Below are 25,416 nucleotides of genomic sequence, written 5' to 3'. Positions count from 1 at the left end.
GGGAGGGGGCGTGGTCAGGAGCAGGGGCGTGGCCTGCGTGCGGGTCCGGGTTCTAATGTCGGCGATAAACACACGACAAGTCGCGGTTCACCCTGAGATAGAATAGATTTATTAGCAAGAGGTAATCAGGAAACATATATTTTTACAAAAAAATGGAAATATTTTTTTTCTTCCAAACAAGCTGTAAGTTGAAATAGTTTTAGGGCTTGAAAGAGAATTCTCATACCACGAGGTATTGCTTAACAGCAAAAGTGTTCTGGTTTGTAGAGTGGAGCATGCCTGCCACTGTCAAAGTTAAACTGTGTTTATATACTGTACAATGTAAAAAATACATGGTAATATTCACAGAATAAGCACTACATTACTATATTCCTGCTAGAAGGTGGTTAGACAGGATTACAGTATATGTAATAAAAACACTCGGTCATCGGTTTCTAACTCTACATCATGTTACTCAGAGTGGTCACAAGGAATTACGGATCTATAGCATATCGACAGAAGCTGTTCAGGAGCTGCACGCAGCCAGCAGAGCCACGGGGACCTTTCCACCTTCCCCACCCCGGGGGCACCGGGACGGCGGCCGGGGGGGGGCACAGAGAGGGGGCAGCGTCACACATCGGGATAAACCTCACCGTGTCCTCTTCAGCCCCTGACACAGCGTGCCCAGGGATGCCACTGCTGCCACTGCCCCAGAGCCCCGCGGGGACCCTGCCAGCCCGAGAACAAATGACAAAAAAATAACATCATTGAAAAGAAACCCGGACGCCAGCAAAGTGTGGATGCGTGAAACCTTAAACGATGCGGGAAATCCTATGCCAGGTTTACTGCAGCCTAAGGAGGAGGAGGAAGAGGAGGAGGAGGAGGAGGGCGGTTTGCTGGGAGAAGCACATACGTGGGAGTCACTGCAGGGCGTCCAACAGAAAGGGATTTGTGTATTTACAGGGTGGGACAGCACCCGAGTGCCGGGCTCAGGAAGGCAGTTTGGGCTCTATCCGCAGAGAAGCTTCGTAGAGGGTTTCTTCATCCATCACACACGACTGGTCCAGCAGGTACTGTGTCACCTGGAGAAAGGAGAGCCAGACTGCTGGGGGACTCACCTGGCTGAGGCCGACAAGAAATGCTGAGATGGGGCTAAACGATCAAGGCCTGAGCAGCAAACAAGGGGCAGAGCTCCTGCCAACCAGCACAGCACTGCCCCTCCTTATCTTGTCCCAGGGCTGCAACCTCTCGCCCAGTCCTCAGCTGATCTCCTGTTTTCCACGCTGAGAGTTTTTCCTCTCTGGCACTATCTTATCAGCCAGAAAGTTCTCTTCTGTTGAGAACACAAAATACTGATAATTACGGCACCTTCATTCCTGCTGCAGAAATGCTGCTGACAGGGCAGGACATCTGCTCCCATGCTAGGAGAAAATCTGCTCGTGATTCCTGGCAGATTGTTCCCAAGATACTTTTTGGGCTCATTAGCAGCACGGCTGATGCTGAAGAGGGGCAGAGCCTGTGCCAGGGCAAAGCACCACATCTGGATTTGGGAGCTGAGCAGCAGCATGGCTGGGGCCTCATCCCACCACCCACAAGTGTCCAGTGAAGGCTCAGGTGCTGTGACTTGAGAGGGAGAGGAGGAGGAGAGGGAAAACAGGGCTGTACCTTAGGCTGGTGCTCGATCTTGTAGGAGGTTTGCTGGAACTGTCGGATCTCTCGTATAATGTGTGAAATCTGTCCAGAGAGAAAAGACAGAAGCTGTTCCCAGCCCTCACCACCAGCACCATGTCCTGACACCTGGCTGGGCCCCTGGGCACAGACCCGGACAGCACCGTGGCACTGAGCTGGAAAAAATCCCAGATTGGCCCCCAGTGCCTCCCCTGCCATGCTCAGGGACCCCTCCCACCCCCCCCAGGGTGCTCCAAGCCCCATCCAACCTTCGGCACTGCCAGGGATGGGGCAGCCACAGCTTCTGGGGGAACCTAGGGCAGCATCGCTTCAACCCGGCCCCTGCACGCCTGCTGCAGCAGTGCTGGGTCACTCACCATCCTCATTTTGGAGAAATTCACCAGCCCATCCTCGGTGTAATTCGGGGTCCCCTCCTCGATGAACGCCAGGTCAGTCAGGTACATTCCCAGGTAGGGGACACAGGGAGGGTCACAACTTTGTGAGCACACCGTCAACAAATAAGAAAGAAAACTGCCTTAACTTGGGGTTTTGGAGTGGGGAGGAGGCTGCAACTCCAGGGGTGGCAGAATTTGAAGGATTCTCTCTAATATACAGAAACCAGAAAAGGTGCTGGTGCCCTGGGCCACATCCTGCAGCCACATCCCCATGGGCAGAGCAGGAGAAGCAGGAGCTGTGGCCATGCCCCCTGCAAAGCTGCGGGATGAAGGGAATGTGGGATAGGATTGGCAGAGGGCTGGGCAGACCTTTGGGAACCTCCCCTGCCCCACACAGTGATGAACGACCCCGTGGGGATGCACCAGCTCCAGGGCAGCTCAGCACCCCTTCCCCACACACCCACTCCAGAGAATGGCCAGGGGGGACCCCACCAGCTGCAGGGCCGTGTGCTGGTGGGGGGAAACCCCAGCTGAACATGGCACACTTGGGGGTTTAAACTTGGGCAGGAAGGTCTCCAGGTGCCCAGCAACGATTCCCCCTTTTGTTCACCTCTTTCCCCACTGCTGCCCAAAGGAGCAGCTCGTGACTCGAGGTCACTTCACGGGCTGCTGCCCTGTTCTGGCTGAAGAGGATACCCAGGCTCTGAAACCATCTGGAGAGCAAAGCCCCTGCCCACAGCACTGGGGGTACGGATCCCCCACCCCACGGGGCCTGCCCAGCAGCAGCCACAGGAGGGAACTCATCAGTCACTCACTTTTTCAGCGCTTCCCTCAGGTTCTTGAACCTGCCCTCTGATGACACCAACTTTTGGAGCTTATCGATCAGAGCCTTCGTCTGCAAGAGACCCAAAGTGTCGCTCATCTGGTTCCACCCCCCTGCCACGGGCAGGGACCCCTCCCACCAACCTTCAGCACTGCCAGGGATGGGGCAGCCACAGCTTCTGGGGGCACCCTGGGGCTCAGCACCCTCACAGCACAGAATTTCTTCCCAGTGTCCTCTCTCGGTGTCATCAGCAAACACGCTGAGGGTGCAGCAGTCCCCCCATCCACCTTGCTGGCATCTCACCCCAGCACCATCCCACCCAGCCCATCAAACCCTCCCGGGAGAGGAGGAGCCAGCTCCGTGTCCCCACCTGCTTGGAGACCTTGAGCCAGGTTTTCTTCAGCCGGAAGATGGCACTGCGGTTGAGGGAGGAGGTGATCTCCAGCACGGCGTTGTAGTTGTGCAGACACCTGCAGATGTCTGCCACTGCCACCCACTTCTCGATGGCGCTCACCCGCGCGTTGATCTCCTCGTTCCGGAGGATCTCGGATGCTATCAGGTTGCTGACCTTTGGGGAGACACCGTGAGGACCACACGTGAGGACCCTTGGCCCAGCAGCCACGCACCCTCCAACCTTCAAGTATTTATTAAGGAGATTTCCCTTCACTGCTCCCAGCAGGAGCAGCTGCACCAGGAGATCATAGAATCATAGAATCATAGAATGGGCTGGGTTGGAAGGGACCTCAGAGCTCATCAAGTCCAGCCCTCGATCCACTCCCCCCGTGGTTCCCAGCCCATGGCACTGAGTGCCACATCCAGGCTCTTTTTAAATATTCCCAGGGATGGAGAATCCACCCCTTCCCTGGGCAGCCCCTTCCAATGTCTGATCACCCTCTCCATAAAGAAATTCTTTCTAATGTCCAACCTAAACCTCCCCTGGAACAACTTGAGACCTCTTGTGCCCTCTTGTCTTGCTGAGAGTTGCCTGGGAAAAGAGTCCAACCCACAGCAGGACCCCAAAGCGTGTACCATCCCTGGAGCAGATAAACCCCTGCTCCAGAACCTGGAAGATGCCAGGGCAGGTTGGCTGTGCTGCCTGGCTTTGCCAGCCTCCCATCCCCTGCTGTGTCTGCACTCACATCATTGAAGTGTTTTGTGTTCTTCATGATGTAAGGAGTCCTTTCGTTCTTCTCAAGCTTCATCCAACCTTGCCCGAAGAACTCCCTGGAAACCACAGTGTTTGGGGTCAATGTTTGTTTCCCATTTTTCTGGGATGCTCAGGCCCTGCCAGCCCCACTGCACCTACACGGGATGGAGGGGCTGGGGCCTTTGCCCCCAACACTGCTGGAAAGGGACAGCACAGATGGGTTTGGGAGTGTGATGGACATGGGAGGTCACCACCCAAGCAGGTCACCCTGGGGCCACCAGAAGATAAACTACAGGGTGAGGCCAAATCAAACCCAGGCTGGGCTACCTGCACAGCAGGTGTCAGCCAGGCAGGTTTTGTACCCTCTGGGGAGAGCAGGAGAGCCCCTCCTCACCCGTGGGGACCACTCACTCATATGGGATCTTCTTGAAGACCAGGTGGTCCAGCAGTGTCAGCTGTTCTGCTATTTCCAGGGCAGAGTGGTTTTCAAAAGGTTCTGCTTTGACTCCCTCAGCCTGAGTGACAAAGGCAACGATGAGGTCTCGATGGTGAAGAGCCCAGTGAGAGCTCCTCCATTCCATGCACACAAGCTCTGCACTGGCTCAGGGACCCCCAGACAGGCAGCTGGGACCCTCCTCACTGCCCTCCCCAGGAAACCCTCCCAGATTAACAGCCTGTTGCAAAACTCCCTCCTTGAGAAAGGGCTTGTGAAACCCTATGGTTTTGTTTGTGTTCTCTTCTTCAAAGGAAGTTTCCAGCACTCACGGTTGCAGAAGTAAAGCTTAAAAAAACCCCAAAAAACAAAACCTCAAGAGGCCTCAGCCACTCCAGCAGCCACCCAGGGGACAGAGCTGCTGTTGTTTCAGGTGCACTAAGCCAGGGTAAAGTGGCCCTTAGGCTTTGCTAGGCACAGCCTGTGAGGTTTTTTTTTTAGCACAGGAAGGTGGCAAACACCCTGCACCACCCTGGTGGCTTTGAATTCACCTTCCCAAGGCTCTGCTGCTGGGGGAGCAGCACTGCTGCCAGCCCAGCCTGTCACAGATCCAACTGTGCTCACAGCTGGCCCCATCCCCCAAAATTTTTTACGTTTTGAAGGCTTGAAGAGCTGCTGGACACCCAGCAGGCTGCACCTGGGTGCTGGGATCTTCAGCTGCCTCCCCACCACCACACCAAACTCCCAGGGGAGAGAGGGAGGGAAGAGGATTTACCATCTGTACGACCTCCTCCAGGGTGATCTGATTGTCACCTGGATCCTCCTGTGTCAAGGTCCTGCAGAGAGAAGGCAGCATTACCCGGGCCAGGCAGCACCCCCTGCACAGCACCACGCCCTGGGTGGTACAGATTAAACACTCCGGACCCGTAAGAACAATTCCGAGTCCCATTTCCCCTTTTAAAGAGAAAAAAAAAGTCCTTGACCGAGGAGCTGGCCCTGTGGGCAGGGACAAGGGTGTGGGTGACACCTCTCCTCTGACCCCTGATCAGGCCCTGGCGTGCCAGGCAGAGGGATGCAGCCAGCACTGCCCATCCTCATCCTCCTCATCCTCCTCCTGGGCACCCCTGAGCCCTGGGCTGGACCCCTCCTGGTGTTCTGGTGCCTGCCCATGTCCCAGGACAGAGAGGGAAGCCTGGAACTGTGTCCAGGATGAGTCCCTGCCCTCCCACCTGATGATATTGGCGGCTGCTTTCCTCTCCTGGGTCAGCAGCTCGGGGTCGTGGATCACCTCTTCCAGGAAGCCAATCACCCGGAATTTCAGCTCCTCATTGGTTTCGAAGTCCTGCCAGAGCCAGCACAGGTGGAGGGTTACGGGGCTATACTGGGAGCATTCCACCCCCTGCAAAATCCCCAAATCCCTCCCTCTTCCCTGCAAAATCCCAGCCTGCAGTGCAGGGACTTCCCAGTGCCCCCAGCAGCAGAGGGACAGGGACAGCAGGAAGAACCACGAGTTCTCTAACCCAGACCCCAGCCTGAAACCTCCAGACAGGAATCAAACCCAACTGCTCCACTTTCAGCCAGTGGGATGGGCACGGACCCCAGCTCCCCCCTGCACACCCGACGTGACAGCCCTGCAGTCCAGCACCCACCCCCCCAACTCCACCCCGGGGGCTCCGTTACTCTCCCATTTCCACCTTCTCCCGATGTCCGCTCATTTGCTTAATTACAGAAGAAATTCCAAATTGTCTTTCTAGCCGAGCCCCCCAGCACCCACCTGGGAGTGCTTGGAGACCCAGTGCCGCAGCACGTTGAGGACACGGTTGGTGGCTGCTCTCCGGATCACAAACTCCTTGTCCCCGTTCCTCTGGTCAGTTGGAAACACTGAAACTGCCAGCGACCCCCTCAGCACAGCCCCTGCTGCCCAGGGATCGCCCAAGGATGTTTCCAGGACTCCTGGAAGGAGTGGCCCCATCTTCCCCAGCATCCCCTTCTTGACTAAAAGCACCGGGGGGGCTCCACACCCAAAGGTGGCAGCAGGTGGAGCTGCCCAAACCCACCCCCTCCTCGGGCAGTCCCCGTGGCCAGGCACCCTGGGTGGGCAGTGGGGTCCCCCTGGCAGGGTGCTGCCAGAGAGGAACCAGCTGGGACCGGTGGGAACGGGCACCCCATAAGGATGCCAGGTACCTGCGCTGGCCAGGGACATCCTGCGGTACTTCTCCTTGGTGGGGGTCCCCTCGTTGGCCCCCGCCGTGGCGATGGCGAAGGCTGAGGCAGCAGACAGGGCACTGCGGGTGCTGTCGAGATCCCGGCAGGAGGTCATGACCACCCCGTTGTTGTAAGAGAACAAGGAGAAATCTGGGGGGAGTGAGAAGAAGAAAAGTCAACAGCACTGCGGCCGCAGCCCAGCTGGTCCCTCCCACAGCCCCCTGCCAGCCCCCTGGGACTGGGGCACAGGAGAGGGACAGCTTCGGATGCCACCATCCCACAGGGACGGATCCAGCAGAGCTTTAGCAGGAACCAAGCCCAGAAGGGGCTGCAGACGGTGCCCACGTAGCTACAGGGGAGGCTTGAGCAGGGAAGCAGGAGCTTGGTGCCCATCCAGGCTCACAGCAGCCCCCGGAGGGGAGGAAGGGGGTGAGAAACACTGGAGAGTTCCTGCTCCTCCTTATGCCAGCCTCAGCCTGACACCTGCACCTTCAGCAGCTCTGCAGGGCCAGGGTGAAGGGCAGCACACAGCCCCAGGTGGCCCCCAAGCAGGGCAGGCCTTGGGTCACTTCTTACCAGACGAGTTTTTGCACTTGATGGACTTGGGAGTCGTAGGAGATTTTGTTGGGGAAGCTTCGGCTTCTGCCTCATCGCTCTGGTTGGGATCGGTGTCTGACTCCTCCCTGACTGACACCTCTGAGCCTGGCAGGGACAGGACACCAGTTACCATCACAGCTGGGCATGGGGCAGCTGCATTTCAGTGCTGCCAGAGGTTCCTGAGGTTCCAGCTGGGTACCCTGTGGCCCAGCACGAGAAAGGTACAGAGTCCCACAGATACTTTGGGCTTTTTTTGGGGTGTTGGCTGTGGGTTGGCTTTTTTTTTTATGGTGGGTGGCCACAGCACATATCTCTGTATCACCAGAAGTACCACCACTGCCACCACCACTGCCACCACCACTGCCACCCACCTGCACTCCCACAGCCACTTACTCTGCTTGCTCGGCAGCGACTCCTCTTGCTTTTCTGAGGCTGCTTCTCCTTCATCTGGGATTTTATTGGGGTAGTTACTGGACACGTACAGCTTGTTGATGTCCAGGGTGGTCTTGCTGTAGGGTGCCATGGAGGAGTACATGTTGGCATAGCCATTGGAGGAGCAGCTGAGGGCAGCCAGGTCCAGAGCCTTCCCCCCGGTGATGATGGGGATGTTGAGGGAGAGCTTCCTGCGCCGGCTGGGGGACGAGGACTTGGTGATGGAGAGGGGGGGAGGTGAGGAGAACTTGCGGTTGGCTCGGGGGGACTTGGGGGGCTCTCCATACAGCAGCTTGTTGTTCTGGCTGTTGGCAAACAGGAGCTCCAGGGACCTGGGTGGAGAGATGGGGAAAGGCCAAACTCAAACCCCAGGGATCCCCGGGGGCAGGTCCAGCAGCACAGGGCCTCAGGGGCATCCCCCAGGCACGGCACGGCCGGCACAAGCCCCCGCAACCCTCCCGGGAGCTTGGGTTTCACCACCTCCCCCCTTTGTGGGTATTGCAGCTCATGGGGACGAGGTGAAACAGCCCCAGAGTGACCCTGGGGCTGGGCAGGTCTGGGGACAGGTGAGGGGATGGAGGGACCCCCCCAAGCTCTGCGGGTCCTCCGGGGCATGGCCCGGGCTCTGCCGCGGTGCTGTGCAGCCTCACCGTGCAGGGATGGCACTGATGGGCTTCTTGTAGATGGTGATGAGCTTGTCGAGGACAACCAGGGCGGTGGTGAAGACGCGGTAGGAATGCAGGAAGGTGTTCAGAAAGTCAATGCTCAGGAACCGCAGGTCCGTCAGCCTCTCCAGCAGCCGCTCCACGCTCGCATAGCGGATCTGCAGGACCTTGCAGGAATTCATCGTTTTACTGAACCTAATGTCAACATCATCACAATACAAGCTGGCATCAGACCTGCAGAGAAACGAGATATCTGTGGTTCCAGCCTGGAACAAAACCAAGAGCTGCTTCCCCCTGAGGACTGCAGGGACCTCAGAAAGCACTACAGGTCCTGGGCAGTGAACGACCCTCGTTCCTACAGGGTATCCCACCAGAAAATGCAGGTGGGAGTAATCCCAGGGGAAAGCCAGGAGACCCGTACCCCAAAATGGGTGGAAACAGTGCTCAAGGCAGAGGTTTGTGCCAACGACATGGAACAACAGTCCCTAGGGGACACCCGCGGACCAAGACCCTTCCCCATGTGGGACAGCAGATCCCAACCCCACAGGTCTCTTTCCACCTCCCTGAGCACAGCCCCACGCTGAGCTCCTCCCCCAGCTATTTATGCTCCTAACGAGCCCACCAAGCCACGGCAGCACTCACTTGATCATCTGGGGGACAGTGACCTTGGAGTTCTCCTCGAAGGCGTTCATCATGAGGCCATTGCAGCGGATGTTGTCCACGCACTGGAACAGACACGGGGGGGAGGTGGGGGACGTGCCACGAGAACCTGAGCATGGCCTGAGCCAGACAAGGTGCTGGGCAAGGGGACACAGGGAAGGACAGGGCACAAGAGAGGCGTCCAGCAGGAAATCCCTCTTCAACCAGTAACTGTCCCTCTTCCACTCAGGACAAAACATCTTCAAAGTCGTTTGCATAAAGCAAACAAAGTGTGGGTGTGAACTGCTGCCACGTGTCTGAGTCAGGGGAGAAATCCAAACCATGAGCCTAGGCCTGCAGGCAGAGCACAGAGGGACAACTCCTGCTCCTGCCCTCCTCCAGCTCCTCCTTTCCCAGACACCAGGGAGCTCTCAGCACTCTACATCACCCTCTGCGTGGAGCCCAAATCTCAGTGATCCCCACGTGCTGTTCACAGCCCCCCGTGCAGTGAGACCCAGCAAATGCCCCGTGTGAGCTTTGGGTGCCCAAAGCCACAGCAAGCATGGGGACAGACAGCAGGAACCCAGAGGGGCTGATCATCCCCAGGGACCCTCTGCCTCAGCATCTCCCCACCATACCTGGCTGATGTCACTGGTCCATGCAGCCTTCTCCTGACGGGATGAGGCCACCAGGATGACAGTAAAAGAGGAGGAATCTTTTGGCTCCACCACAATCTTGAAGGCAAGGTGGTCGATGTCTTGTCCTGATGTTTTTGCTTTGGAACAGAAAAAATACACACAGTGACTGGGAAAAGCTCTCCCCACCTCTTGCTCTCCCAGCAGGGGATTTTTCCAGGTTTGAAGGAGCTTTCTGCATGTTGTGGGTTGTTTGCAGTGAGGACGGAACAGAGGACACCACACCCAAGACAAGGGACACCAGGAGTGCTGTCACACTGCCATTGTGCCCCAGCCATGGAGCATGGCAGCAACCTCATGCCAAGGCTCTGCTGATGGGAACAACCTCCAGCAGGACCCCCAGCCCCCTGGGTGCAGGCTCGGTGACCCCACAATGGGGTGACCAGGCTGCAAGCCCCCAAACTGCCCGTGGCATGCAGCAGGAGATGGTCTGAGGCTGATGGTGCCAGCAATTTCAGCAAAGAGGCTCCTGGAGCAGACACAGCTTTGCTTTTTGAGCTGCTCAGCACCCACCAGGAGATGCACAAGCCAACCACCAGCACACCCATGGGTGGGGGCTGCCAGGCACCCACCCTCCTCCTCGGTGCTCTCCTGCTCCTCCACCAGTGTGCAGTCGATGAGGGAGATGACGCCGTTCTGTGGGGAGGGAGAGAGGAAGGGAGGGGGGACTCAGCACCAGAATCCCCCTACCCCTGTCACAGCCACCACCCTGATGGGGACAGGGACAGGGACAGGGACAGGGATGGCAATGCTGCTGAGGGGCACACACAGCCTGTGGCCAGCCCAGCTGCTGGGCTCTCAGGGGAAACACAGCTACAGACTGCTGGGATGTCACAGTTCTCCTTGTACAGCTGACGAACCCATTTGTCTTCAGCTTTCAAGGAAACTTCCAAAAAAGCTGTTGTTGTGATCATCAGCTCTTTGCCAGGCAATGTCATATTTTGAACTGGTAATTTAATGCCAGTAACGAGCAATTTCTTTAGGATTCTTGCTCAGTTAACTGCAAAACTTCCACTGTCACACCCATCAGGACCTGACCCTTCTGACAGAACAGTCTGCACAGACTGCTGAGCCTTCTGCTAGGAGCAGGACAACCTCTTTTCCCATGAACGTGCCATGTGACTTAAATCTGTACACAGAATCATGGAATGGTTTGGGTTGGAAGAGACTTTAATACCCCCCCAGTGCCACCCCTGCCATGGTCAGGGACCCCTCCCACAGCCCAGGGTGCTCCAAGCCCCACCCAAACTTCAACACTGCCAGGGATGGGGCAGCCACAGCTTCTGGGGGCACCCTGGGGCTCAGCACCCTCACCCCACAGAATTTCTTCCTAATATCCAATCTAAATCTCCCCTCTTCCATCTGGCTTTATGCCTGCCTGCTCCCCACCACCCCCCCAGGGAGGCTGCAGCTGGGAGGGAAGTTGGTCCCCAGACCCCCGGTGACACCGGGAGATCCCAAGCTGGTGTCCCCTCCCCTGTCCCTGGGAGCCCCCCAGAGCATTCGGTAGTGGCCACCGGGACCCCCCCACACACACCTTAGTGAGATGCAGCTTTCCGCCGGAGCCCCTGGTGCAGATGATGAGGTGCTTGGAGAAGAGGAAGCACTGCCGCTCGCCCTCCTTCCGCAGCGAGAGGGAGCCCAACCGCCCCCGGGGGATCTTCCCTTTCTCCGACATCGGTACCTGGATCAGGGACCCTGCGGGGGGGCACAGACCCGGCCCTGGCTTCGCGGGCAGCTCAGACCCGGAGAGGGGTCCCCAGGGCTGTGACCTGGACCGGGAGCCACAGGCTCACGGGGCTCAGGGAGGGGACATCCCCCAGCCCACCCTGCATCCCCCCACCCTGCATCCCCCCACCCTGGGATGGGGCGTGCTGGGGGGTCAGGACACAGCTCTGGCGGTAGGAAACCACCAAGGGACAAAATGTCCCTTTGCCCAGGGATGCAAGAAGCGCAGCCCAGGAGTGAGGGGGCTTTGGGAAGAAAAATGTGAGGCAGGGGCTGGGGACAGGTCACTGCTAAGCAGAGCACACCTGGGGGAACGTGGGGACAGAAAGGGGGCTGCGGGGCTCTGAAGGGGGGAGGGATGAGGACATGGGCAGGGTACCTTGTCTTACGAAAGTCTGGCTGGTGTCCAGCAGGATCTCACACCCCTCGATGATCATCCTCTCTATTGCCAGGTTTTTTCGAATATTTTCGGTCTCGCTCACTTCATCGTGCATGATCCTAGAGGAGGGAGAGGAGGAAACAGGAGCTCAGATGAGATCTGCACTTCTCCCTTCGGACACTTGGGGTGGGGTCTCACTTAGGTGAGACCAAAGCTGAAGGAATTTCATGGGGATCACTGGATCTACACAGACCCAGGAGCTCAGGGGGGAACCTACACACCAGCCAGGGTGGCATCTCCGTTTCTAAACATTAAATCTGAAACATTTCTTGCTTGGAAATCACAAAGTTCAGATTTAGGACAGATAGACTCCCCCCCTTCACCAGCCCCCTCCCACAACCCATCTCCTTCAGGAGTGGTAAACCAAATGGACACTCCTTGTTAGGGACTGGCTGGGAGTTGAGGGATGCTGATGGGTTTGGTGCCACCCTGGCAGGGGCCAAACAGAACGGGTTGGCCCGTGATGGAGGGAGAGGGTCAGAAACAGGGGATGGAGGCTGAGTGCTGGGTGCTCATGGAAGGACTCAGGGCACTCACAGGGATGGGACTGACCTGGAGAGCTCTTCCAGCTTGGACTTGGCATAATCCAGGCTGTTCCTCTCCACGTGCTCATGGGGGGTGTGAGCCAGCAGCTCGTGCAGTGTCAGGATGTACCGGGGAATCTGTGGACCAGAGCAGGCGCATCAGGGACACCATGGCCAGGGAAACAATGTCTGGGGACACCACACCTGAGGGCACCACACCTGGGGACACCACGCCTCAGACTCCCTTACCTGACTGGTTGCAAGAGCTTCAAAGCTTATGCTCAGAGGTAATGAAGGTGGGGACTGGCATGGCAACTTGCCCAAGCCCCTGCTCTGCCCCATCTGTGTCCCAGAGGTGCCAGGGAAGGAGCAGCTTCACCCAGGAGCCCTCCCACAGCACCAGCCAGCCCAGCAATGGCCTGGGAAGGTCTCAGGAGCACCATGGGACCAGGCAGGGTCCAGCCTGAGGCCATCTTCACCCAGGCTTTGCCTCCCCACCACCCAGTGCCTGCCATGGGGTTGGGGTCTGCACTGCTCAGCCCAGCCTGCACCCCCAGCCCCGGGATGGCATCCCAACCCCAGTGCCAGCACGCACCTGAAACATGGGGTAGGTCAGGAAGGTCTCCAGGGTCCTCTCCTCACAGTCGGGCTTGGCCTCGTAGTGCTTCAGCAGCTTGTCAAAGTCCCGGTTCTGCTTGCAGTGGGCCAGGATCTGCAGGCTGTACTGGTGGTTCCTCACAAACTCCTGGTAGATGTTCAGCATGGGCAGCAGGATGTCAAACAGGTCAGCTGCGAGCAGAGGGGGGGGAGGTGGGTGTGCTGGTCCACACCTGGAGCTCCTGACACAGCCCCAAATCCCCAAATCCTCACCCCCAAATCCCACCCGGGGCATCTCCCAGGACCTAGTGCTGCTCCTGCAAACCCCACGTCTGTCCAGGTTGGGTTCTGAAGACCCCCTCGGGCCAGCTGAGGGTCTAATCAGACACAGCAGAGCTCTTCAGCATCAGCTCTCCTGGTCCAGTCCAACTCTTCCACTGCCTGGCACAGCCAGGACCACAGGAACCGTTCCCACAATTGGGTTTCTCCATTTTTTTGCCTCCATGACCAACAGGCAGGAGTCAAATGCTGTGGGACGTGTCTGAGGGGTGGTGAGGAGGCACCAGGCACTCACCCAGCACGAGTGTTGGCCAGCTGGAGATCCTTGCCTTCAGGCCTTGGTAAAAGATTTGGTGCAAAAACATGATTGTTTCACTGCAGAAGAAACCAAGGGGTGGAAAGGCAGATGAGCAAGTGGCAAATAATGAGTAATTAGACAGAATGATTAACTAGACAAAATGAGGGGGATGAGACACTGGCCCAGGTTGCCCAGGGAAGCTGTGGATGCTCTACCCTGGAAGCATTCTGCCAGGTAGAATGGGGCTTGGGGCAACCTTCAACACTGTAGGGATGTGGGGCAGCCACAGTTTTTCTGGGCAACCTGGGCATGGGGCTCAGTACCCTCACAGCACAGAATTTCTTCCTAAATTCTCATCTCAATCTCCCCTCTGGCAGCTTAAACCAGTCCCCCCTCCTCCCCTGTCCCATCACTCCTTGTCCAAAGTCCTTCCCCAACTTCCCTGGAGCACTTTAAGGGCCTGGAAGGTGAAGGACAGGTATGGACACTGAAGGACACTGCTTTCCCCTCCACCAGAGCCAGGACTTCCCATGGACAGGCTCCTGACCCTGACTCACTGCCAAGGTCCTGGAGCATCATCCCCGGTGCCACCTCCTTGTGTCACTGCCCAGCAGATCACTTGTGCCCCTGTCCCTTGGTGATGCTGAGCTGTCACCCGTGGCTTCGGGAGCCTGGCTCCTGGGGACCCCCCAGCACCCCAACATCCATTCCTGGGGAGGGCAGCGGGCACCAACCCCAGCCTGGGAAGCTCCTGGAGCCCAGGACGGGACCGACCTGTTGAGGAAGATGCTGCTGACGTCGTCGTGGGTGATGGGAGGCTTCTTGGAGCTGGCTGCCATCCGCAGTGGCCGCAGGAAGTTGTTGACGAGGATGTGGAGCTGCTGGACGTACTCAGCCTCTGCCTCCAGCATGCTGAAGACCACCTGGTTCCTCTTGCGCATGCTGTCGGCGTGGGGGGACCTGATGTAGTCCTGGATGATGGTTTTCCACTTCCTCCGGCAGAGCCAGCCCCGCAGAAAGCTCTGCACCTGCCGAGGGATGTGGCCGTGTCAGCACCCAGCCAGGAGCTGCCCAGGACACCCTGCTTGCCATGGTGAGGGGACACAGCTCTGCAAGGGTCCCCCCAGACAAGGTGTGCCCCGTGCTGACCGATACTGGGGCTCCTCTGAACCCCATCAGCTGGGGAACGGACAAGAACTCCTCTAAATCCCATCCAGTCAGCCTGGTTCGGGTTGGAAGAGACCTTAAAGGCCATCTAGGGACCCCTCCCACCAGCCCAGGGTGCTCCAAGCCCCATCCAACCTGGGGCCTTCAACACTGCCAGGGATGGGGCAGCCACAGCTTCTGGGGGCACCCTGGGGCTCAGCACCCTCACACCACAGAATTTCTCCCTAATATCCAATCTAAATCTCCCCTCTCACAGCTGCAAACCCTTCCCCCTCATCCCATCCCTCCAGGCCCTTGTCCCAAGTCCCTCCCCAGCTTTCCTGGAGCCCCTTCAGGCACTGGAAGGTGCTCTAAGGTCTCCCCATTGCTCCCTTCTCTTCTCCAGGCTGAACACCCCCAACTCTCTCCCCATCCCCAGAGCTGTTCCAACCCAAAGCACTTTCTCGCTGCAGACAATGTCCCCTTTGTCCTTCCACAGGGTCCTGGCACTGTGGGGGTTGGAAGTGGCCTCTGGAGACCAGCAGGGCCACTCAGGGCAGGTGGCAGAGGACGGGGTCTGTGCAGGTGTGTCCCCACCCACCTTCTTGATCTTCTTGATGTCACTGTCATCGTCACTGGGTGCACTGGTCTGTCCAGCCTGGATGCGCTCGTTGTCCTTGAGCAGGGAGGCAATCTGTGGGCACAGGGGGGTGAGCAACCACCCTGGCACCCCCCGGGAGCCCAGGAGCATCCCGGCTGCCACGCTGTGCTGGGGAATGGTCCCCAGCCTCACTGCAGACACAGGGACGTGTCCTGGTGGGTCTGTCATGATGGGGAGTGGGACATGAGCAGGTGAACCCCATGGGGCATCCCCAGTGCTGGCAAAAACACAGGGAAGGGCAGGAAAGCAGAGGATGGAAAGGGGAAAAACAAGACTGGAATTTTGGTTTCATTAAAAACAGTAAAAGCAAGAAAATTATTTCAAAGGGTTCTTCCAAAAAAATTCTGGTGAGAAGGAAGCTGAGAATTTTTCAGGTGGAGGTTCAGCATCCCAGTGACCAACACACCAGCACCAGCCTCGACAGGAGCAGCAGCACAACAGAGAAAGCAGCCACGGGCTCACAGGCTCCAACCCAGCCCCTCCATGGCTCTATTGGTTTCACCCCATTTTATTTCACAGAATTCGATTTTAGCAGACATTTGAGATTGTTTTTCCCCTCCCCGTGCCTTTCCATGGAGCCTCAAGTCAGCAAATGTCCCCTCTGATCTCCAGGGTTTGCAGCACCCAAGCTGTGCCCCACAGAGCAGGTCTGCTGGTGCTGTGCTTTTATTTTGGTTGGGTTTGGTTTTAAATCGAGTGAGCAAAATTCTCACATTAAAGTACAAAGCTGATTATTTGATCTCTGCTTCAAAGCATGGGGAAAAAGACTAATAAATAAATAAATAAATAACAAAACACAACAAACCAATGCGGAGTGAAACCTGACGTGAAAGCCTGGACACGGGGGAGGGGACAGACCCCAGCTCTGTCTGGTGGCTCCGACCCTCAGCTCCCCTTGTCCAGTGCCCCTTGCCAACTCCTGCTCAGGGACTGCCACCCACCCAGGCTTTTTAACTCTAATATTAAAAATAAGGAAAACAGCTCCTGAAGGACACACCAACCCCCTCCTGCCCCCGCTGCCTCTTCTGCCGTCTCCCTCTTGGCAACCGGGTACTTTCCCCGGCTCAGGGTTGGTGTCTGGCCCCGCAGCACCTCCTTCCGCTGCCTCCACCGCAAAGCCACAGCCCCGCATGAGGAGGGGCTGGGGCCGGCACTGCCCCGCAGTGCCCCGCACCCAAGGGCACCAGCACCCACCCGGTGAGAGGGTGGGCACCTACATCCCCGAGCACCCTCCTCCCAGGTGCCTCGGGGACGGGCTGCTGGGTCACTTTGTGGCATCATCTGGTGTGACCCGTGCCGTGCCCCCCGCCCGCAGCCCACGGGTCACCCCGGGCAGAGGCAGTGCACCCGTGGGGTGACGCCGGGACCTTCACCTCGGCCTTCAGGCGCTCGATCTCGATCTCCCCGTCCTCGATCTGCTGTCGGAGTTGCTTGGCAACCGTCTTCTCCGTTTCCACGATCTGCAGGAGATGGAGGTACTTCTGCATCAGTGCCTCGTGCTCCGTCGCCAGGGTCCTGTAGCTGAGGGCAGAGGTGGGGGTGAGCACCTCTCCTCACCCGGACCCCCCCCGGGTTGTGCACAAGAAATCGGGTGTCTGCAGGATGCTGGGGGCTTTTGCTCCTTCCCACACTGCCCTTGCCCCTCTAGCTCGGGGTAGCCACAGGGTGAATGACCCAGGAGACATCTCTGGCCATTTGGGGTGCTGCTGCTCAGAATGGACCAACTTGGAGACCATGTGGGCTCACCATGAGGGTGAAAACAGAAAAGACGACACAAATTTTCAGGAAATGGTGGGAGACCTCATGGCCAAACTTCTCTCCCCTGCCACATCCCAAGGAGATGAACGAGACAGTGGAGACTGGTGGCACAGGCTCTTAGGAACAACTGCTCTGGTTCAGGTGCTGCAGCAGAGGAGTGGCCACGAGGGTCTCCAACACAGGGCTGGGGACCAAAGCTGTTCTGCCCTGGCTGGAAGGCTCCGTGCCTGCAGCCCTGCCCGCAGCTGCCCGTGCTGGCAGAGGGCAATACCTGGCGTGAGCGATGGCTGCCACCCACTCATCACAGTCCTTGGCATCCTCGGTCCTCAGCTCCAGGGTCTTCTGGTTCTCATGGTTGAAATTAACGGTGAAGTAATGCTGTGGGAGCAAGGAGAGGGTGAGGGGACTGCTCGCTCACACCGGACTGTGAGAAAACTGCTCTAGGGTCAACCACGGGGTTGCTTAATATATATAAAAAAGACATTTTGAACCACCGGGAGCAGGGCTGAGAGGTGCTGCCCCCAGAGCTGGGGGAAAGGCTGTTCCTTGTGGGCAAGGACAGGGATGAGAAACGCTCCAAGGGGAAATCTCAACAGGCTGCCTGCACCCCCTGCCTGTACCCCCCTGTCTGCACCCCCTGCCTGCACCCCCCTTCTTGCACCCCCTGTCTGCTCCCCCTGCCTGCTCCCCCTGCCTGTACCCCCCTTCTTGCACCCCCTGCCTGTACCCCCCTGCCTTAACCCCCCTGCCTGTACCCCCCTTCTTGCACCCCCTTTCTGCACCCCCTGCGTCAGGCAACGAGCACCCTCGGGCCGCAGACCGATCCCTGCTGCTGTCTGGGGCTCGTGGTGGGGCAGAGCCGCAGCCCTACGGACCGGCACCGGGCGGTTCGGCTGGGTGAGGGTGAGGCCGGGGCTATATTTAGCCTCCTCTGACATTTCCCGAACCGGTGCTAATTGTGCGGGGCGGCAGCCGGCGCGGCTGGGGCTGCTGCTCCTCTGCTTCCCCGCAGTCTCCTAGGAAACTGGTACCACGCTGCAGTGCCGGATGCTGCCCGGAATAACGGGGCTAAAAACGAAATCCACTGGGAAAAGAAAAAGAAAAAAAAAAGCGAAAAAAAAAAAAAAAAAAAACACAAAAAACCAAAAAACACAACTCCTCCTGACATTATCTGCCCCTCTGTTGGGTTTAATGAGAGGTCTGAATTAACGGGTGTCTCGGTGGAAAAAAAAACAACAAACCCTAAACCCACCCTGTGCAGCCCAACCCCCAGGGAGCATCCAGGGAACGCAGGGCCCTGCATGATGCAGGCTGGGACAGACAGACAGACAGACAGACAGACACTCAGCTCCCACTCTGCACCATGCCTGCTCTTGTCGGGTGACAGCCCAAGAAATGCCCTGGGTGCTCACTCAGACTGTGGGGGTCCTGCAGAGGGGGAGGGGGAGCCCGAGGACCCCAAGCTGTCCTGGCACCTCCAGCAGACACAGCTTGGGGGGTCACGGGTTGTTCCTGTCACCCTGTGAACATGCATCTGCTTTAATTCTGTCCAGGATTGCTTAAATACAGTATCTCTTAACTGCTGACCCTGCAGATGAGCTTTCTCATTCACAGTGAACCATTCCATGATCCCCCTCCTACCCTATCCCCAAGGCCAGCAGCTTCCCCCCTGTCTGTGGGACATGTCTGGAGCTCCAGCAGCTCCTCAGCCCTTTGCTTCTCACCCCTCTTTCCTCTCCCTCCCACCCTCAAAGGCTCTTATTGGCAACGAAACATCTCTGATAGAAAAGGCACCAGGAATTTTTGGTCTCTGGAGCGGTGCAGTAGCAATGCCTCTGCTTCATGCCCAGCTCCCTCCTCCCCTCCCCTTGCAAACAGCAGGAAAAAAACAACTCTGGAAATCCTCCCCTCGACCCCAGCTCAGGAACATCGCCAGCCCAGCCAGGGCACTGCCAAGCACTTGGTGTCCCAGCCCTGTGGGGACAGCAGGGGCAGGACCTGGCATCACCTTGGGTCCGAGCTCCCAGGCCCTACCCAGGGCTCTCTGGAAAGCAGCCCCTGGCACAGTTCCAGAGCTTGTTGGATTTTCAAATAAGGGGCAGGGAGTGGGCCCATGCCCACCCTGCCTTCCCCTGCTTCACCCACCAGGTCCATCACAGCACCTCCCCACACGCCACCACCAGCAGTGCCTTCTCAGACAGATTCTTTCTCCTCTAACTTAAACCTAGAAACTCGCTGAGGTTTTGCAAATGGCTTTTTTGGTGCTGTCAGCAGCAGCAGCAGCAGCAGGCTGGACAATGTGGGCCCAAAAGCTCCAGGGGGGTTCAGTGGTCCCAACCACTGCTCCATGCACCACCAAGAGCCAATTCCTGTGAGCACCAGGGCAGCAGCTCCTGTGTCCCTCCAACCCATCCTCACGCACCGTGCAGCACCCTTGCAGGGGGAAGTCATTCTGTATTTGAATAACAAAGCTCCCAACAGCTTTTATCTCCACCCAAACCATGATCCTGCTCATGCAGCACAGCACCAGCCCGGGAGCATCTCTGGGTGGTAGCAGGACAGACCCACAGGCAGGAAACAAGCTTAAGATGAGCCCCCACCTCCAGCATCACCCCCAGAGAGCTCCCCTGGGGACCTGTGCACACCACAAACCACCAAGGCTGCTGCTTCTCACATCCATTTTAGCTCATTTTGGTCATTTTGCAGCCCTGGCACAGCTGGGTGTGTGGAGTGAGAGCAGGGGGACCGAGCTGGAACCCCCCCAGCAGTGGCAGCAGTGACCATCACCTTCTCCTGCACAAGGTGCTCCTGTTGTGCCCTCACTGGGGCCTTTGGGATGTCCCCCGCTGGGGACCTGCCTGCCCTCCATCCCCCCACGGCCGACAGTGACGTGCTCACCAGGATGATGGTTATTGCAGCTGACACAAAGGGCAAGGGAGGAGAATTTTCCTTGCTTTGGCTGGATGAGCCGAAAAATCCACAGCCAGCAACGGCAGCTTTTAACTTCCCTGACCTACATAGCATGTGCTCAGGGAAGACAGGACCTGGGATTGGGATGGAGGAGCTGGGTGGCTGAGCAGCTCATTTCCTTGCTGACCATAAAAATAAAGAAGTAAAAATAAATCCCAGAAGCAGAACTTTTCTTCCTCAGCTTCAGGAAGGGCCATAAGGATGCTCAGAGATGGCTCTGTCTGCATGGTACCTGCACCATGGTACCACAAAAATCATTTGTAGGTACCATGGAACCTACAAAAATCAGTAGGTTCCTCTGCAAATTTAGGAGTGGCCCAGGTTTGGGTTCACAAATTGCCATCTATATTGCAAAAAAAAAAAATTAAAAAAAAAAAAAAAATCAGGTGGCATGTAAACATGTTGAGGTTTCTGTGATGCTGGTATGTTACTGCCACATTCAGCTCATTGCAGAAAGGCTGGCTCGAAGTACAGGGAAAAAGTTTCAATTAAAATTTCTAAAAATCCAAGAGGCCCACTGTCATTGCAAAGACCTAAGTGAGGAAATCACAGTGAATTATGCTGATGGGAAGAGCCAAAGGGCTAAGTCAAGAGATTTGTTAATCAGAAGTGGTCTGTATATTTATTTTTTTTTATAAATTGTACCTAAAAAATTTGCTTTTAAACTTTTCAATACAATTTTCTCTTTCAGATTTTCTGTTTTACAGGTGAAATTGCTCTCGGCCTTTTTGCTTGATCAGAAACCAGCCTCTGCTGACTCTTGGTCTTTGGGAACCAAAACATTCCAACACCCATTTTCCTCCTTCTGCTCAGAGCTGGAACACACAAACCCCCTTTTCCACCAGTGCCTCCAGCAGGATTCCCCTGCCCCACAGGAGCTGCTGCTCAGGCACCCAGCTATGGGCTTTGGGCACTGAAGTTCAAGTCCTCCAGACATCACTTCCAGTCTGGAAAACCCCTGGGAAGGTGTTAAGAGACCTGCATGGGTCCTTGGGACAGAGCTAAGCACCCATTGTCCCCCTGCACCCAGACACTGTCCCCAGCACTGGAATACACCAGCTGTGCACTGTCCTGGGGCAGGTGTGGGTTACAAGGGACCTCAGCTTTTTGGAAAACCCATCAAAAACCAGCAGTGTGGACAAGAGCTCCACCAAACACACCTTGCAGGTGTCCCGTGCTCAGCCTCAGCTCCATCTCCACATCACCCGAATCACACTGAGTTATCCTGTCCTCCTGGAAAGGGAATGCTCAGAGAGGGGGTGAGCAGGCAGCAGCACACCCACACTGCTACCCTGGTGTCCACAAGCCTTCTCTAACCCCACTGGGAGCCCACTGCCACGTGCACCCACCCACACGGGTTTGGGAGGTGCTCCTCAGCTCTGCACCACGGGACAAAACGCTTCCTGGAGCCTCCTCCAGCATCATGGACAATAAACGTGATACCCACCCCTGGCAAAGGCTTCAGAGGTGGGGAAGAAAACCTCCAGCTCTTGGCTGTGCCTTCACAAGAGCTTTGTGGGAAAAAAGACTTGCAGCTCGTGAGAGCTCCTGAGTCCCCAGTCAAGGGCTCTGCACAGCGCTGCCTCTTGACTCAGCATCGCGTGGGCTCTCGTCAGACACCCCGAGGGCTGCTGGAGGAGAACCACTCACAGCCCCAGGGGACAGGTCTGGGGACCCACGGAGCAAACCCAGACAGGATTCCATCAGGTGAGATGGAGAGATCTCACCCCAAGCCAGGACCTGAGCCCATGGAGGGGATGGACCAGCCCCAGAGCCCCAGTCCTGCCTGGGATGTCCTCCTGGCTGTGCCACACCTTGCAGCACGGCAGGGACTGGGACCAGGGGTCTTCCACAGCCCCTTCCACCGAGGGGCAGGTGACACGACCACATGTGAACACATCCCAAAGCACATCCCAGCACCCAGGGTAGCAGATCCCGGGGGATGGAGGAATAGAAGGGAGGGTTCACCCCCTGCCCCAGCACCCTGGGTGCTCACCCACACCCTGCCCCGAGCAGCCCCAATGCCTCAAGACCTTTCCTCTAGGCCACAGCCTGCAGCCTACCCAGCAACAGAATACCTTCCAAATCAAACCATCTGGAAGAAATGTAATTTGAGGGAGAATCCAACAAAAATGGAAAAGAAAGTTTCCAGAGGCATCAAAATACCCTCTCCAGTGTTTCAGGTTTTCTTGCTCATTTCTTCTCACACATACATGCTAAACTCACTGCATTCTCAGCCCAAAAAATGCCCCAACAAAGCGAAATATGTGAACTTTAAAAATAAAGGGGGGGAGAGGAGGAGGTTTAAAAGACCCACGGAGAATTTTAAGCTCTCCAGGCTTTGCCCCAGGCAAGAGGGAATCTTAACCCTCCTCTGCTGCAGGGAATACTGTCCTCACAGCTCCAGCTCAGCTGCCCGGGCAGACAAATACCTTCAGAAAACAATTAATGGTGATCACAGGTAATGCGAGAAATTTCCTTGGCACCTTCCCTCGAACAGCAGAGCCAGTGATGCTGAGCACAGCCCGGTACCGGCCGAGATTTCCTTGTTCTGCAGAACCAGAACCTGCCTGCCGGAGCCCTGCCGGCTCTGCCTGCCCTGCCGACCGCCGGCACAGACCATGCTGCAGAGCTGCACCATAAATATTCTGCTGCTTATCTCATCCGCTGTGCCATTAATTAGTTTGCAAAGCAGCGGACATCCAACTGCTCCAGCACTTCCATTTAAATTTGTCCTAACGAATTATAAAAATAAATAAATAAATTAGGAGCCAGATGCTAACCTCAGGTAAGCGGGTGTGGGGCAGCAGCCTGGTAAATATTTGGCAGGGCAGGATCTCGCCGTGCTGTGAGAGCAGCCCCCGGTTTACACGGCGGGCAAAACCTCCCGTGTTCGTTGTAAACGGGAACAGGGGCTGTGACCCCCTCCCCGCGGGGGCTTCCCGGTGGAAAACCCCTTCTGCACCAACCCCAGCAGTCAGGACCTGCCTGGCAGCGGGAACTAAGGCGCAAAAGGAACGAGGAACATCTATTACGCTGCTAGCAAAAGGGACACAGGTGACAGCACAGGACAGCAGCGTCGCCCCCATCCAGACACAGACCCTTTCTTGCTGGAGCACGGGTGGGGGGCCACTCCAGGGCAAGAGCAGGGCTGCGAGGGGGCACGGCTCTTGGAAAAAAAAAAAAAATATATATATATATATATGTATATGGGTATTTTGTTTAGAAGAGGGCAACATTCCCGTGCTCCCTGCCGGGAGGCAGCAGCCGTGCCGCGGGTGGGGGGGGGTCTGCACTGCCCCGCTCTCCTGGCAGGGCTCCCGGGAGCGCCCTGATTAGCCAGAAGCAATTAAGGGGCTGATGTCCTCCCTGCCAGTCCCCGGGGCCTGTCCCGCAGTCCGCAGCGCTCGCCACCACTCCCCGGGAGCCCGCCCGGGCAGAAATTATGCAAGACCTGCAGAGCTGGACCCAAATTGCTGGTGCCTCCCGCCAGCACCCCGCCTGGGCTGGCAGCGGGGGGAACGCAGCCCCCTCCCCCCTGCCGGGGGCCGCTCGTGTCCCCCGGGGGGGTGCAGCCGCACTTCAGCGCAGCGGCCACGGGGGGATTCAACCGCGGGGGAGTCCGCAACGCGTCGGAGAGATGGAGGTGATGCTGGAAGCGACGAGAGGGATTGTCGTCCTCCCCCTCCCCCAAGGCTGTAAACCAGTCCATCCCCATCCCTTCCCTGCCTGCCCAGATGCACCCCGAGCTCCAGCAAATGCCACCAGACAAACAAGCCTGAGATTGTCACTGTCACACGCTGCTCAGTGCCACCCTGCCCACCTGGGGAGAGAAACCCACCCCTGGGCACCTCGGGGGCTGCTGTCCCTGGGGGGGGGGGGGGGGGGTGTCCCGACATCATCAGGAGGGCTGGGGTCTTCCCAGGACCCGGCTTTGCTGGTTCAGAGCCGTTCCAGCCCTCAGACATCAGCATCTGGCGAGCACCAGCCCCGCGAGTGACTCCGTGGGAGTCCCTGGTCCCACCGCCCGGACAGAGGGTGCGCGGGTGTACGGCCGGGACCGTGACACCGGGCGGGAGCGGGCACGGGGTGAAGCCCCGGGCAGTGCAGGGGGAACGGCTGGACCCGGTCATGCTACAGGTCTTTTCCAACCCAAACCATTCGATGATACGATAAACCCTTGTGAAAAAAAGGCCCTGGACCCCCAACCCGCGCTGAGCACCCATCTCCTAGGCTGCCCACACAGGGGGCCGGGGGCGCGTCAGCCCCCCCAGCACTGGCAAATCCGGAGGGGGTGGGAGGGGATAAACAGGGGGAGAGCAAATAGAGAGAGCAGCTCAAGGGGGGCTGCGGGAGGCTGGGGAAAACCGAACCCGAACGGCCGGGCCACGATGTGGACGCAGCGAGCCCAGGGGACCCCCAGACCTCCCAGGGTCACTGCCCCGACAACTCGGTCGGGCCGCGGACACGCGTGGGGCTCCGTTGCGCCAACCGCAGCCCGCGGCCGCCGGGGGGAGCCCTGCCGCCAATTACCGGCGGCTAATTAACCGCGATAGGGGGGGGGGGAACTCCGGGCAGAGCCCGGCACCCCCGTGGTGAGCTGCCCCGCTGCCCCGGGGTGCGCCGGCAACGCGGCGAAGGGACCGGCACTACCACCCCGGGGAGCATCCTTCCCCCCCGCGACCACATACCCCCGCCAGGGTCACGCGTGGGCCAGGTCCCGGGCGCCGCAGGGAGCCCCGGGGAACGGGGCAGCGTCGGCGGGGCAGTATGGAGCCGCAGCCACAGCTCCGGGTGGGGACAGGGCCGGGACCCCCGCGGGGACCACCCCGGGGGGCATCCTCCTCAGCCAGCAGCCGCGGCGGGGGGGAAGTGTGCGCCGTGTCCGCGACCCCGTGTTACCCACCTGCTTCTCCAGCGAGTCCCTGGCCGAGAGGGAGGGCTTGGGGGAGGGCGCCCGGTCGCAGACGCATCCCTCGAGCAGGTAGAGCCCCGAGGGCCGGGAGCTGGAGTCGGTCTCGAAGTAGAAGAGCATGTTCTGCAGCAGGGCAAACCACTTGGTGTGCCATTTTGTGTTGTCGGAGCTCCGCTTGCTCAGGTAGCCCTTCCTGGCGCCGTCCTTCTTCGCCAGCAGCCCCAGGTAGGTGACGTGCCCGTCATTGAGCCGCATCCCCTTCTGCATCTTGGTGGGCAACCGCCAGCTCCTCACATGGTCGCCGCCGGGCGGCCGGCGGGCGGGTCCCTGGCGAGCAGCCGCAGCCCCCGCATCAGCGGCCCCCGGAGAGCCGCCGGCGGCTCACACCGGGACCGGGGCCGGGCCCCGCTGCGCTGCCCGCGC

The 25,416-nt window shown here is 58.1% G+C and overlaps 1 protein-coding gene across 2 annotated transcripts; it reads right to left on the bottom strand.

Annotated features, from left to right (window-relative positions):
* Nucleotides 1–86: 86 nt before the first annotated feature.
* On the bottom strand, nt 87–25,416 carry RASGRF1 (Ras protein specific guanine nucleotide releasing factor 1). Of its 2 annotated transcripts, none has more exons than XM_071754047.1 (27): nt 24,985–25,416; nt 17,380–17,486; nt 16,724–16,871; nt 15,291–15,383; nt 14,318–14,571; nt 13,541–13,620; nt 12,965–13,158; nt 12,398–12,507; nt 11,786–11,904; nt 11,216–11,376; nt 10,251–10,314; nt 9,622–9,758; nt 8,987–9,069; nt 8,330–8,578; nt 7,641–8,011; nt 7,227–7,352; nt 6,630–6,800; nt 6,220–6,332; nt 5,675–5,787; nt 5,221–5,281; nt 4,424–4,527; nt 4,005–4,089; nt 3,236–3,433; nt 2,858–2,937; nt 2,025–2,142; nt 1,645–1,713; nt 87–1,061 (listed from the first exon to the last, which is right to left on the bottom strand). In XM_071754047.1, the coding sequence occupies exons 1-27, from the start codon at nt 25,258–25,260 to the stop codon at nt 969–971; spliced, it is 3,777 nt and encodes a 1,258-aa protein (XP_071610148.1). In that variant the 5' UTR covers nt 25,261–25,416; the 3' UTR covers nt 87–968. The 2 variants fall into 2 exon arrangements, with proteins under 2 accessions (XP_071610148.1, XP_071610149.1); XM_071754048.1 differs by having other exon boundaries at nt 8,330–8,539.

Source organism: Heliangelus exortis, chromosome 11 (genome assembly GCF_036169615.1).
Source record: "Heliangelus exortis chromosome 11, bHelExo1.hap1, whole genome shotgun sequence".
NCBI lineage: Eukaryota > Metazoa > Chordata > Aves > Apodiformes > Trochilidae > Heliangelus > Heliangelus exortis.
Note: the sequence above shows the minus strand (reverse complement) of the source record. Positions and strands in the feature narration are given on the sequence as shown.

Coding starts and splice junctions, on each gene's coding strand:
- RASGRF1 (XM_071754047.1), bottom strand. CDS start 25,260: ATGCAGAAGGGGATGCGGCTCAATGACGGGCACGTCACCTACCTGGGG. Junction 12,508..12,964: donor TGACCTACCCCATGTTTCAG/GTGCGTGCTGGC, acceptor TCTGGTCCACAG/ATTCCCCGGTACATCCTGAC. Junction 6,801..7,226: donor CAAGTGCAAAAACTCGTCTG/GTAAGAAGTGAC, acceptor CACTCCCCCCAG/ATTTCTCCTTGTTCTCTTAC.